Source organism: Schistocerca americana, chromosome 7, assembly GCF_021461395.2.
Source record: "Schistocerca americana isolate TAMUIC-IGC-003095 chromosome 7, iqSchAmer2.1, whole genome shotgun sequence".
Classification (NCBI taxonomy): Eukaryota; Metazoa; Arthropoda; class Insecta; order Orthoptera; family Acrididae; genus Schistocerca; species Schistocerca americana.
Genome location: NC_060125.1, coordinates 600,164,823 through 600,180,083, shown reverse-complemented (window position 1 = coordinate 600,180,083; position 15,261 = coordinate 600,164,823). Strand labels below are relative to the sequence as shown.

The window sequence follows — 15,261 nt, the reverse complement described above, 5'->3', positions numbered from 1 at the left end:
AAGCGAAAAATGGCTAAACAGGGATGGCTGGAGGACAAATGTAAGGATGTAGAGGCTTATCTCACTAGGGCTAAGATAGATACTGCCTACAGGAAAATTAGAGAGACCTTTGGAGAAAAGAGGTCCACTTGCATGAATATCAAGAGCACAGATGGAAACCCAGTTCTAAGCAAAGTAGGGAAAGCAGAAAGGTGGAAGGAGTATATAGAGGGTCTATACAAAGGCGACGTACTTGAGGACAATATTCTGGAATTTGGAAGAGAATGTAGATGAAGACGAAATGGGAGATACAATACTGCGTGAAGAGTTTGACAGAGCACTGAAAGACCTGAGTCGAAACAAGGCCCCGGGAGTAGACAACATACCATTAGAACTACTGACGGCCTTGGGAGAGCTAGTCCTGACAAAACTGTACCATCTGGTGAGCAAGATGTATGAGACAGGCGAAATACCCTCAGACTTCAAGAAGAATATAATAATTCCAATCCCAAAGAAAGCAGGTGTTGACAGATGTGAAAATTAGCGAACAATCAGTTTAATAAACCACAGCTGCAAAATACTAATGCGAATTCTTTACAGACGAATGGAAAAACTAATAGAAGCCAACCTTGGGGAAGATCAGTTTGGATTCTGTAGAAATATTTGAACATGTGTGGCAATACTGACCTTACGACTTATCTTAGAAAATATATTAAGGAAAGGCAAACCTATGTTTCTAGCATTTGTAGACTTAGAGAAAGCTTTTGACAATGTTGACTGGAATACTCTCTTTCAAATTCTAAAGGTGGCAGGGGTAAAATACAGGGAGCGAAAGGCTGTCTACAATTTGTACAGAAACCAGATGGCATGTCCATTATAATTATCTGGGCTGTTATGCCGTGGTCGGTTGATGAATTCTGTGTCAATTTCCAACGTTTCGTCTCCGACTGCGGGAGACATCTTCAAGGGGGTCCGTCGCTCGATGGAAGGTCCAACACACCCACTGGCTCGCTACTGACTGCAAGCCAGTGGCTGTGTTGGACCTTCCATTGAGCGACGGACCCCCTTGAAGATGTCTCCCGCAGTCGGAGACGAAACGTTTGAAATTGACACAGGATTCATCAACCGACCACGGCATAACAGCCCGGATAATTATAATGGACATGATATTTCTGGCCGTGAAAGTCTACATTTTAGAACCAGATGGCAGTTATGAGAGTCAAGGGACATGAAAGGGAAGCAGCGGTTGGGAAGGGAGTGAGACAGGGTTGTAGCCTATCCCCGAAGGTACTCAATCTGTATATTGAGCAAGCAATAAAGGAAACAAAAGAAAAGTCCGGAGTAGGTATTAAAATACATGGAGAAGAAATAAAAACTTTGGCGTTCGCCGATGACATTGTAATTCTGTCAGAGACAGCAAAGGACTTGGAAGAGCAGTTGAACGGAATGGACAGTGTCTTGAAAGGAGGATATAAGATGAACATCAACAAAAGCAAAACGAGGATAATGGAATGTAGTCGAATTTAGTCTGGTGATGCTGGGGGAATTAGATTAGGAAATGAGACACTTAAAGTAGTAAATGAGTTTTGCTGTTTGGGGAGCAAAATAACTGATGATGGTCGAAGTAGAGAGGATATAAAATGTAGACTGGCAATGGTAAGGAAAGTGTTTCTGAAGAAGAGAAATTTTTTAACATCGAGTATAGATTTAAGTGCTCAGATGGTAGAGCACTTGCCTGCGAAAGGCAAAGGTCCCGAGTTTGAGTCTCGGTCAGGCACACAGTTTTAATCTGCCAGGAAGTTTCATATCAGCGCACACTCCGCTGCAGAGTGAAAATCTCATTCTGGAAACATCCCCCAGGTTGTGGCTAAGCCATGTCTCCGCTATATCCTTTCTTTCAGGAGTGCTAGTTCTGCTAGGTTCGCAGGAGAGCTTCTGTAAAGTTTGGAAGGTAGGAGACGAGATACTGGCAGAAGTAAAGCTGTGAGTACCGGGTGCGAGTTGTGCTTCGGTAGCTCAGATGGTAGAGCGCTTGCCTGCGAAAGGCAAAGGTCCCGAGTTCGAGTCTCGGTCGGGCTTAAAGTTTTAATCTGCCAGGAAGAAAAATGGTAATATTGTCACACTTCCAAAAGAGAGAAGAGCTTCTTTGTAAGAGTTACCACATAATAGTACTCTAGAAACCTGCACCGAAAGAAATATCAGAAAACTAAAACAATTGGGGATGAAGCTCTTAATAATTATGACTTGGAAACTGAGGTGGGACCAAATTAAAAAATAGGAAGGAAACTTGTAGGCAGTGCATTGAAACCTGACTGAAATGCTTTAGTCGCCTTGAAAAGATGGTCTCTCAGAGACTGTGTTGAATATGATTTGAGAAGATATTGAAGACAACATGTTGAGAGAGAGAGAGAGAGAGAGAGAGGGAGAGAGAGAGAGGGAGAGAGAGAGAGAGGGAGAGAGAGAGAGAGAGAGAGAGATGGATTTATGGTGTGCTTTTGGGTGTTCAGTTGCATTGTTTACATTTTTATGCACAACATCTTCTTTCAGTACTGTGAGTTGTGTTGTTACGAGTACTTCTTTCCTGGGCTTCAACCAGACTATGAAGTATTGTGCATAAAAATGAAATCAAGAGCTCTGCTAAATACCTGGAAGCACACCATTAACACCATAACATAAAAGCCCGAGTTATCTCGTTTTTATTATTTTGACAGAAACTAAAATCCCTGGTGCACTCAGGCACTTAAGAACAGACCGAAAAAAATGAGACCCCACTTACATCTGTTTCAGCACTGATAGTTAAGTGTTCAGCTGCTAGAAAGCATCAGGTCCTATATTTGTAGCCTGCTGTTGTGTTTTGGTTGAAGTGGTTGCCACTATCGCCTTTACTTTGTGCAGCTTTGGAAACTCGGCAACAAACCGCTCACTCTTAGGCTCTCTTCTGTATTGTTGTGTAGGCAGTGCTTGCAAAAAATAATGGCTATAGTGATCCTGAGTTCATCAGATGAGTGAGAAGTGCTCACCAATGGTATGAGATAAATAGGTCCACTGTGCTCCAGCCAGCTTCTCCAAAATTTATGTCCATGGGAAAAACAAAAAAAAATACTGCTATCAGTACATTAAGGGGTTAATCAGTCGTGCCAAGGAAACCCAAGAAATTACAAGAGACTGGTTGATAGATCAGAAATGATCGAGCAGGACAAGGTCTGGATTTGCAGCAGATTGTGGAGGAAGACACCTGTCTGGACAGAAATAAGTGAAAAATTCTCATTTACTACACTAGGAGACAGGGAAGGTTCAAGATAATGACTTTTGGGAGATTATGCCATTTTCAAATGGAAGAATCACTCTTTCATGATTAATGGTAGATCAGTGTATTTTTATTAGTAGTAATTGCTCTCCTTTTCTGTCCTCATGATCAGTTTGTAGGCAGTAGCAGCAGACACAAGGTTCCATTTACAACTAAAGAACTGGAGTCTCTCTCCTTTATCCAGCTGTTTGGATGTAGCAGTTTCTTAATATATAAAATGTTAGGTCTGATGCAGTCGAGTTTTTCCTGTAGGACAGTATAGTCGCAAATGCGTAATAAATCTTAATTCTGTTTTTATCATATTATCTTCTCAGAAGTGAAGAAAAATGTGTTTTTTGCATTTTTTTTTCTAATTACAGATTATATGCTTTTAGAAGAAATGACAAGATCAGTTGAAACATTTTCAAGAGACCCAACAAAACGGTTTACACGCTTGGCCACAGAATTGCCTCCGGTAAGATTATTGCACAGTTCTGAGTTAAAATGCATTTACATGTCGTGTGATAGTTGTTCTATTTTTGTGAATGTAGTTTTAGTTGGGAGGCTTTGAAATGACACCTACTATAATTTTACTCACTTTTAGTATAGATTTTATGACAGCACATCGTTGGATTCAATTTGTGTTAAGGTACTTTAAAATGATGTATTTCCTAAATTATAGTTTTTGGCAATTCAGAAGCGGGCTGTGAGATTTGTTACCAATAGGTTCAAACAACACATAAGTGTTATGGAGAGGCTTCAGGAACTAAAATAGGGAGGGCAATGTTATTTTCGAGAAACACTGTTGAGGAAATTTAGAGAACTGCGGGCGTAAGGACCATGAAGATAAGAGGCAAGAAATTAGGGCTCATATAGAGGCATACAGACAGTCGTTTTTCCCTTGCTCTGTTTGCGAGTGGAACAAGAAAGGAAACGACTAGAAATGGTACAAGATGGAGATGCAACCTAAGGTGCTTGTGGAGTATCGCTGTAGATGTAGAGTGCAGAAAAATAAAGTGAATAAGACTTGAAATATTGCTAATCGTTGCACCTATGACAGTATTAAATGATGATTCTGAGAAAATTGTTACCTCTTAATACTGTCACCAACTGACTGACTGTGTGTGCTCTTGATTGCTTCATGTGAAACTAAATGTAGATGTTCTTATCAATTGTTAGGTCTTCAAAAAAGTTTGCAGTATATTGTTAACATACCTATCAGAAATTAAAGGATTTGTGGAAAAAGATCAGTCCAATAATTTCTGTTGCACTATGTGCACACCATATTCCTGTCTTTACATCATGCCGAGGCATTGTTATGCACTTCAGGAGCGTTCTTACTATCATGCGTGGACTTTGATAGACAGTTGCAGTACTGACTTAACCAACAGTATCTTAATTGATCAGTCAATGCACAGTCATTACCTTGCGAGATCACACTTTGAAGTTTGTGTGCAGCTCTCTGAGCTAATACTACTGACAAAACAGTCTGAAGAGCAAAGTGGCTGAATAATTTTCTCACCCCTTAACTCATCTTATTCATTCTCAGTTAAAACTGATAAGCCACCCACAACACAGGGTGAAACACAGGGCAGAACAGCATCTGGGGAACCCTGTCTGCGTTTGGCAATATCGGTGATGCCCCCTTTAACATTTCTTTCACTTACAAATGTTTAGAAATATTAATATCATACTCACATTGATTCAGACTGCAAGCGGTGCAGTTACATAGCCAGCCTTGACAAAACTTAACAACAAAGCAAGCCCTGCTCTCTCCACCACAAAATTATTTATATTGTTCTAACAGTTGACAAACAATTTCAGTTAATTTTAATTTTGTAATTTACTTCTCATAGTGAATTATTCAGTGTTTCATTTCATGATTAATAACATACAGATATTTCATGAAAATAATTGGACTGAAGGAGGCCACTTACTGAAAAGCAGAAGTGTTAGTTATTGATAGGCGCACACACACAAAAGAAAGAAAAAACTTGCTAGCTTTCAGAGTTACCCTATGATGTGAGAGTGTAAAATACGCGCGTGCGCGCCCACACACACACACACACACACACACACACACACACACACACAGTGCCTGCTAGGCTAACAGTGCCAGTGCTATTTTGCACTGGTTGTGGTGGATAGAGGAAGAGACTAGGGTGGGTGAGTATTGTCTGAGAGGGAGGTGGCTGGCTTGCCAGCTAAGACTGTGGGAAGGAGGGGTGGCATTTATATGGGTTGGCACAACTGAAGTGACACATGCTAAAGGCAAAGTGCGGACATGCATTGGGAAGGCGTGACAGGAGGGAAACTATTGGATGAAGCATGTGGAGGTAATGGGTCACCTGAGATTGAGGTCAGGATGATTGTTAGCAGAGGATGTGTTACAACGATAACTCCCAGATGCATAGTCCAGAGAAACTGGTGGTTGAGGGAAGAATCCATATGGCTCAGGTTGTGAAGCAGTTACTGAAATTGAACATATTGTGCCACTGGCTGCTCAACTTTTTTCTTGACAACAGTTTGGTGGCGGCCATGCATCCTAATGGACAGCTGGTTGGTAGTCATACAAATGTTAGAGGTTGTACAGTATTTGCAGCAGAGTTGGTATATGAAATAGCTGCTTTCACAGGTGGCCTGGCTTGTGTTGGGACAGGATGAGCCCATGGCAGGACTGGAGTAGGGGGTCCTGAGTGGGTGGATTGGGCAGATGTTGGACTTTGTCTGCCATAGGGATGGACTGATACTTTGTGTAGGTTAGGTGGGATACAGAATACCACTCTAGGAGGGGCGGGAATGATCTTAGGTGGGATGTCACTCATTTCAGGGCAGAGCGAGAGATAATCAAAGCCCTGGCGAAGGATAAGGTTCAGTTGTTCCAGTCCAGGGTGATATTATGTAACAAGGAGGGTGCTCCATTGTAGCTAATTCCTGGGGGTGTGTTAGGATACGACAAAGGAAATCTTTTAATTTACTAGGTTTGGGTGGTATTGCATGTCTGTCAAGGCCTTAGTGAGACCTTCTGCATACTGTGCTAGTGAGTTCTCTTCACTTCAGATACATCATCCATGGGTGGCTAGGATGTACGGCAGGGATTTTTTGGTGTAGAAGGGGTGGTAGCTGTTGAAATGTAAGCACTGTTGATGGTCAGTCAGCTTAATGTGGACAGAGGTGCGAATGGAGCCATCAGAGGTGTGGAGGTAGACGTCCAGGGAAGTGGCGCATTGGGTAGAGGAGGACCAGGTGAGGCAGATGGGAGAGAGAGAGAGTGTTCAGGTTGTGACGGAATGTGGAGAGGGTGTGTTGGCCGTGGGTCCAGATCATGAAGATATTATGAATTAATCTGAACCAGACTAAGGGCTGCGAGTTTTGGGAGGCTAGGAAAATTTCCTCTAGATGGCCAATAAACAGGTCGGCATAGGAGAGTGCCATGCGAGTGCCCATGGCTGTGCCGCAGATTTGTTTGTAAACCTTCCCTTCAGAGGGAAAGAAGTTGTGGGTCAGGATATAGTTGCTAAGGCGTATAAGAAATGAGGTGGTGAGTGTGGAGTCCAAAGGACATTAGGAGAGGTAGTGTTTGATAGAGACAAGGCCATGGGCATAAGGGACATTGCTGCGTAGGGAGATGGAATCAGCATTAGTGAGTAGAGATCGAAGAGGTAAAAGGGTGGGGATGGTGGAAAGTCAGTGAAGGAAATGGTTAGTAACAACTAAACACTTCTGTTCGGTGAGTGGTCTCCTTTTATCCTATTGTATTTACATTCTACATGAACTTTCCTACAACTTTCATGAAAATTGTTCTTTTTACATTAATAAATGAATTTTACTTTTAACTGATGTTATATTTGTGATACAGGTGTTTACTACTTATGTAGGGTCGTGACAATTCCTTGTATAATTTGGTAATATTTTTTTATGTCGTAGTGTACTTCTTTCAGTTAACATTATTTTCGTGTTTAGACAGTGAAGTATCCATTACCTGGTTATCACTGTGTAACACAACATAACTAACTCACAACTTTATGTTAAGAAATTTTAAAATAAGCTAAAAACCTCTCATTTGCATTACTAATTAGCATATTGAAATGTCGGACTGTCAAGAAGACAAACTTTTGAATACAAAATATTCATGTATCGTGTACTTCACTTTAACCAGATCTGGAAGGAATCCCAATTCATTTTTACAGAGAGTATGCTTCGATATTGGCCCTGTACTTGGCTTGCATTTATCTCAAATCTATTACACAGCCCAGAGCCCCAAGTGACTGAAAGAAAGACCAGTTGATGCTTATATATAAGAAAGATAAAGGAACAAGCCCAAAAAATTACATACCAATATCCTTGCCATCGGTTTCGTGCAGTATTCTTGAGCATATTCTAAGCACTTGAGGCATAAAAGCAGTTAATTGGCATAGATTTTGAAAGCATTGCCCGTGTGAAACTCAGCTTGCCTTTTTCTCACAAAATGTTCTGTGAACTGTGAATAAAGGCAACAGGGAGCCCATATTGCAGGATTTCAGGGAAAGATTTGACAAAATACACCACTATAGACCGTCAACAAAAGTCCGATTGTATGGGATAGGTTCTCACAAGTAAATCTAGCCAAGGGGTAACTTTAATTTTGAACAGCTTTGAATATGTTGTAGTGTAGAGCAAAGTAAGAGACAGGCATTCTCTTATACGTACCCATACGGTCATTAAGCTGTGAAACACCCCATTAAAAAAAAAAAAAAAAAAGAGTTGAATATTTCCAGACGAGTACCAATGAAATGGTAATATATATAAAAAACTCTAAGTAAAAGTTTTATGTATGTAACAACAGTGCATCCAGTTTTGACTTATCAAACGACCCAGCATAAGAATTGGCGTTGAAGCGGATAGACTTTGGATGTGCACACAGTGATGCAGATCTATTTCTGGTTTATTTCTGGCAAATGCATCCTTGGAATACCACTTCATCATATATGACCAAATAGGGTACTATTGATGCTATGCATTTTACTGCTAGTCAAATGCTGAAATGAAAAACAAAGTAGTGTGGGGGGGGGGGGGGGGGGGGGAGAGAGAGATGTCAGAAAAAAATGAACTTTTTTGACAAATCTGCATGTACCATTGTAAAATACATTAAAAACTATAGAAATTGTAATTTAAGTTTTCTTCCATATCTGTTAACGTTTCAGCAGTATGAATTTAGAAATATTAAACTCAGTTTTTTAAAGGGGTGTTTCACCCCTTTAGCAGCTGTACAGCTATGTATAAAAAAAGACCTCTTATTTTGCTCTACACTACAGCATTTTCGAAGCCTATCAAAATGGACTATGTTTACTTGTCCGATATGTGAGTGGCCCAAGACTTCTTAATTAGCAGAACTCAGTACATTGTCCCAGACAATGAGTGGTCATCAGAGACATGGGCATCATTAGGAGCACTCCAGGGAAGTAGTGATAGGACCACTCTTGTTCTCTATATACATGCTTGATCTGACAGAAAGGAATAGCAGCAATATGACTATTTGCTGACGATGCTGTAATGTACAGGAAAGTGTTGTCTCTGAGTGACTGTAAGAGGAAACATAATGATATAGCCAGAATTTATATTTGATGTGACGAATGGCAGCTTGCTCTGAATGTAGAAAATTTTAATTTAATGGAGATGGGTATGGAAAGAATTCTTCTAGTGTTCGAATGAGATCTTAGTGCTGCGCTGTTTGACAGTCATGTCAATTAAATATCTAGGTATAACGTTGCAAAGTTATATGAAACAGAACAAATACATAAGAACTGTGATAGGGAAGACGAACGGTCAGTTCTAGTTTATTGGGACAATTCTAAGGAAGTGTGAGTCATCTGTAAAGGAAACCACATATAAAACACTAGCAAAGCCCCTTCTTGAGTACTGCTTGGGCGTTTGGGATCCCCACCAGGTTGGATTGAAGGAAGACTTTGTAGCAATTCAGAGGTGCGGTACTAGATTTGTTACCAGTAGGTTTTATAAACATGCGAGTGTTACAGAAATGTTCCATGAAACCAAATTCCTGGAGGGGAGGCATCATTCTTTCCTCAAAACTATTGAGAAACTTCAGGGAACAGACATTTGCAGCTGACTGCCAAACTATCCTACTGATGCCAACATACATTTCTCGTAAAGACTGCAAAGATTGGACAAGATAAATTAGGGCTTTTATGAAAGCGTATAGACAGTCATTTTTCCTTTCCTCCATTTGCAAGTGGAAAATGAAAGGGAATGACTCTACTGGGGTGCAGGTATGCCTGCATCTGATTGAAGCATTTTGTGCAGACAGAAAGGGAAAATACTTGCCACTTTGCCAATTAACCCTTTCTGTGTTGCCAGTACTATGCAGTCAGCTTTCTGGGCTGCTGTCAATACTGTTATTCGTAAGAGTTTCACTATCCAGTGATACATTGAGCACATCGTAAAGAATACTCTACTCATACTTTAATTTCACATTTCATACAAACATTCTGAGCAGTTTTTTATTTTCATGGATTTCAAACTATTTTTCAGTTACTTATTTTGATATCTTCTATGTGACCAGAGAAATAACGCATTTTTTTATCGTTATATGAGGGTTGAAACTTAAATAGTGTCAACTATTTATTCACAACTGATACAAAAGAGTTACATGTTTGCACCTGTTACTTTCCTTCAAAGTAGTCACCAGCGTTGTGTAGAACCTGTTGCCAGCGATGTGGAAGGCATAGTATACCTTTAGCAGAGCCTGTTCTGTTGATGGTGCGAATGGAGCAGTCTACTACCTGTCGAATCTCTGGAACAGTTCTGAGGTGAATGCCATGAAGTGGTTCCTTCATCTTCGCAATCAAATCAAAGTCACAAGGACTTAAGTCCGGGCAGTATCACCTGCGATCAGCTTTGCGATAGAAGCGGCAACACGTTCTGAGCAACCCACCCATCATTTTGCACGACAATGCACTGGCACATACAACGCACAGCGCAAGCTGTGGCTGCTCTGTTCGGTCGATGGGACTGGGAAGTACTGTACCATCGACCATACTCCTGGACTTAAGTCCTCATGACTTTGATTTGATTCTGAAGATGAAGGAACCACTTCGTGGCATTCGCTTCAGAATTGTTCCAGAGATTCGACAGGCAGTAGACCACTCCATTCGCACCATCAACAGAACAGGCTCTGCGAATGGTATACTACACCTTCCACATCGCAGGCAATGGGGTCTACACAACACTGGTGACTACTTTGAAGGACAGTAACAGGTGCAAACATGTAACTCTTTTGTATCGATTGTGAATAAATAGTTGCCACTATTTAAGTTCCAGCACCCATACATAATTCATTTTAATGAGGCAAAACAGTGTCAGTGATGTTTCCTAAGTGAAGATGCACTCTCTTCAACTTCTGGTAGAGACCAACTGGAGACAGTGATTCCTCAAATGCCCAGGCTGTATGGGAGGGAACGTTTGACATGGAAACAATGGCAAACACTTCTGTCCACATCAAACCCACTAACAAACAACAGTACTTAGATTTTGGCAGTTGCCATCCTTTGCATGTCAAACATTCCCTCCTCTACAGCCTTAGGGTTCGGGTCAAATGTATTTCTTCAGATGCAGATTCTTTACAGCAATACACCACCACTCTGACTTCAGCCTTCACTGAATGTAATTATCCCAACAGCCTAGTTCAGAAGCAGATTTCCTGGGCGTTCACACTCAATCCTGGTACTACTGATCCCTCCAAAAAACAACTTTGGAGCACACAACTAGTCACCCAGTATTAGCCTGATCTTGAATGTATCAATCAGCTACTTTGGCAGGGTCATGAATTCCTAAAATCCTGCCCTGAAATGAGATCCATTCTGTCAGATTTTGCCCACCCCACCTAGAATAGCTTTTCATCTCCCTCCCAGTCTCTGCAACATCCTTGTCAGACCCGCCCTATGCACCGTCCTACCACCACCTATTCCAGCCCTGTAATTGGCAAAACATATACTATCAAAGGGAGAGCCACATGTGAAACGACACATGTCGTATACCATCTGTTATGTAAACACTGTTCAGCCTTTTACATCAGCATGACTACCACCACTTATCAGTCAGGATGAATGGGCATAGGCAGAGAGCACATACAGGCAACACACAATATCCTGTTGCAGAGCATGCTGTACAACGTGACAGTCGTGACCTCAGTGTGTTTCACCACACGCACCACCTAGATTTTTTCCCCAGACACCAGTTTCGCAGAACCTCGCAGGTGGGAACTAGCACTACATGTCCTTGGTTCTCGCCACCCACCTGGCCTTAATTTATGTTCATTCCTTCCGTATCGGCATTTATTCACTCCTTTCTTCACTACATTTTAGTTTCCTACATCTTTCATTTTTTGACTTTAATTTTCACTGTCCCCCTCCCTCATCTGTTTGTGTACAATACACTTAACTTTGCACTCTTATTGACTTGTGCACGAAGTTTAGTAGTAATCTCTCTCTTGCATATCATCCTGTCTTCCACCTTTAAGCTCTCAGGTTTTCAAATCTCATCCAGTGCAGTCCCCAACAATCAGTCTTTCCTTCTCATCCTGTCTGATAAATCTCCCCTGACCCGGGGTTCTGGGTGACTTTTCTAAACTGTACCTCATTCCCTAGACGTCACCAGTTCTTTTACTTCTTTCCCCTTCAACTCTTCCGCCAGGAGGAGGAGCCACCGACTCTGAGAGCTTGTAAAAGTTAAATCCTTTAGAGAGAGAGAGAGAGAGAGAGAGAGAGAGAGAGAGAGAGAGAGAGAGTGAGTGTGTGTGTGTGTGTGTGTGTGTGTGTGTGTTTTCCCATGCCACTGCGTGCTGAGTAGATTTTATTTTTATCTGTCTGACTTTTAAGGCATAGCTGCAGATGGTGTGATACTATGTTTTATAGGCACAGAAGAAACAAACATCCAGAGGCTGAATTTGCCCAATCATTCCACATGGGATGAATTGCAGTGAATTCAGGAGGGATAGTTTGCTCTAAAGGAGTATAATTCGTATACGCAAAGTAATAATCAAGCAAAAGCAAGTTATTTTGACCAGCTCATGGCCAGGACCTGTGCTATTACTGCACTCTTACTGTCTGTGACGTAAATATTCCTTAATGCCCTTGCAAGAAAGAATCTCAGGGACCAGAGCACTCCCATCTCTTGCAGCCCAATAAATAATTTTTCAGCCAATTGACCATCCATATTAACAGTTGGCTTAATAGTGTATGACTGTGTTAAGGCGTTGATGTTAGTTGATCTTGGTACAACTCTCTTGGTATCTCTAATTTTCATATGCATTCACTCTTCAAATCCTGATTTGTCGAAGTTGAAAACACATTCCTTACTGAACGATGAGAGAAATTTGTTCATCTTAGTTACAAATTTTCGGGCCGATTCTACAGTTTGCTGTACATTGTCAAGTTGACCCTTTGTTTGAAAAAAATTTGTTATCTTACATCTTCCAATTCTGTAGTAATGTTTGAAGTTATGTGAGAATCCACTGCTGCCCTTGAAATCGCTGTAATCTATGTTGCACACTGTTTGAAGTGCATAATGTAGTAGTTCACGCTCGTGCACTTCCTGTAAATTGTATTGAGCATCCTTGACACATACCAACACCAGTTTTTGTAACAAGTGTGCCTTGTCCTCCCTTGAATATCCTCAGTTTTTCTAATGCACTTTATGATCGTATTGCTGTGGCCTTATTCAAAGTGTGTTCATAATTGTTTCTGTACTATGCTGTGAAGGATCTTCTATGTACACAATTATGTTTAGTACCTGCTTCTTGGACAGCACGTGTCCTTTACTACATTTCACTAGAGACAGAATTTGTGCCTCCCTGTCTGACAAGGATGATGAACTAAATTGTTTGACACCGGTTTCAATACTCCTTTCCCTGGTTAAGTATGTATTGTCGTCATTGTACTGCTCATGTACATTGTCCACACAGTCGAGCATATATGACACCACACATTCCACTGACTCATCTTGCATAAATGCTAATATTTCATCTGCCACTCCTTTCTCACTGTGTGAAATTCTGGCGTCCTTTCTAACAAGATGTCAACTTCAGCAACTGCTGTTGTAGATACAATGAAATGTTTGCTTTGTTGATTATGGCCATTGCTCTGCTTTGTATCAACACCATCAGCGATGTAGTATTGTTGTGAGTTAATTGGTGACCAAGCAGTTCAACTACAGTCTGTAGTCTCAGTGGTGTGCTCATCATTGGATACCTCCAGTCCTGCCCCTGTTACCATTGTAAGTCAATATTATGGTTGCATGGTCACAGACAACACGTGGGGCATCAAATGCTGTAAACATCATGGGCCTTTTGTGACCCCGCACTCGAGGGGTTCCTTGTGAGTGGTGCCTACTATAAATAAAAGGACAGCCACCTGAGGTTTGATTTAATTCAAATTTTCCTAAATCTCCGTCAAAATATAATAGCCCTAAACCACACATAAGAAGATGTTTTGCCATGAAAAAGATGAAGTATCTGAAAGTAGAAACACTGTCCTGAAATGACCCTGCTCTGTCAATCCCTGGTTAGGGAATCAATAATGCTACCCTCACAATGCCATTGTTGCATACAGTTCAGTGCCGGAAAAGCTCTTTCCTCCAGTATGTATTTGAAATCTTTTGCCAACACTACAAATAACTCATTCGCACACGCAAAGTCTCCTTAAAAAATTGTTAAGGCTTTTGTGGCCACTTGTTGACAAACAGCCTATTGGCTTCTGTCTCGGGTTCTTCGGCCGACGTTCATCTAATGATTTTTTTGACGTTTCGCCAGCACGAGTGGCTGGCATTGTCAAAGCTTCACCCTCCATTGCCGGTGGTGAACTGGAGCCGAGCTCGCGGGCGCAGACTATATGTACCTGGCGCGCCAACGTCCGAGGGCTTCTCCACGGTCATTTCCGGTGCGGTTCTCCTCTTGCTACCTGTGACGGTCGTTCGCTGCAGTACGGGAAGCCAGGATCCATTGACCTTAAGGCTTTCCTCTTTCTTGTTCAAACTGTTCGCGTGTTTTTGTATTTCTACAGCTTCTCTGAACAAGCGCGTGTGATAGTGCTTCTCTACAGCCAGAACTTCCGTGTCGGTGAATTTTATTACGTGGTCGGTCTCATTGAGTGCGTGCTCTGCCAGGGCCGATTTCTCCACCTGCCCCAATCTGCAGTGCCGCTTATACTCTTTGATCCTGGTGTTAATGGATCGTCCAGTCATTCCGACATAAACTTTTCCGCATGTGCATGGTATACGGTATATTCCCGACATTGCAAGTGGGTCTCTTTTCTCCTTCGCCAATCTAAGACACTCTTTGATCTTCCTTGTCCGTTTTAAAATCGTCTTTACGCCATGTTTGCACAATATATGGCCGATTCTGTCCGTCACTCTGGGAATGTATGGCAGAAAGGCCATACCCAACATGTCCCAGGTTTTCGCCGTCCCTTGTGACCAGCACATCTAGAAATGGCAGTTTCTTGTCCTTTTCTACTTCCATGGTAAATGTTATGTTGGCATGGACGCTGTTCAAGTGTCTTAGGAAGTCACTTAGCTGTTCTTCACCACGTCTCCACACCACGAAAGTATCATCGACGTACCTGTACCACACCTTAGGTTTGCAAGTCGCCGAGTCCAGTGCCTGTGCTTCGAACTTTTACATGAAGAAGTTGGCCACCACTGGACTGAGAGGACTACCCATGTCGACGCCTTCCAGCTGTTCGTAGAAATCGCCATTCCACGTGAAATAGCTCGTGGTGAGACATGCATGGAAGAGCTTTCTGATGTCTTGTGAGAAAATGGAACCGATGTGCTCCAGAGCGTCACTGAGTGGCACTTCCGTAAATAACGAAACAACATCAAAGCTGACCAGGATGTCGTTTGGTGCAAGTTTCAGTTTCTTCAGCTTCTCAATGAAATGTCCTGAGTCCGTAATTTTATGTGTCAGTCTTCCCCACGTGTGGCTGGAGCAGAGAGGCCAAGTG

At 41.8% G+C, this 15,261-nt stretch overlaps 1 protein-coding gene across 1 annotated transcript in view; it reads left to right on the top strand.

Annotated features, from left to right (window-relative positions):
- Positions 1–15,261, top strand: part of LOC124622051 (box C/D snoRNA protein 1) — a 90,842-nt gene that overhangs the window by 35,601 nt on the left and 39,980 nt on the right. Inside the window, exon 3 of the mRNA XM_047147613.1 lies at positions 3,646–3,740. Within this exon, the coding sequence (XP_047003569.1) occupies positions 3,646–3,740 (95 nt within the window). The remainder of the gene's footprint in view (positions 1–3,645; positions 3,741–15,261) is intronic.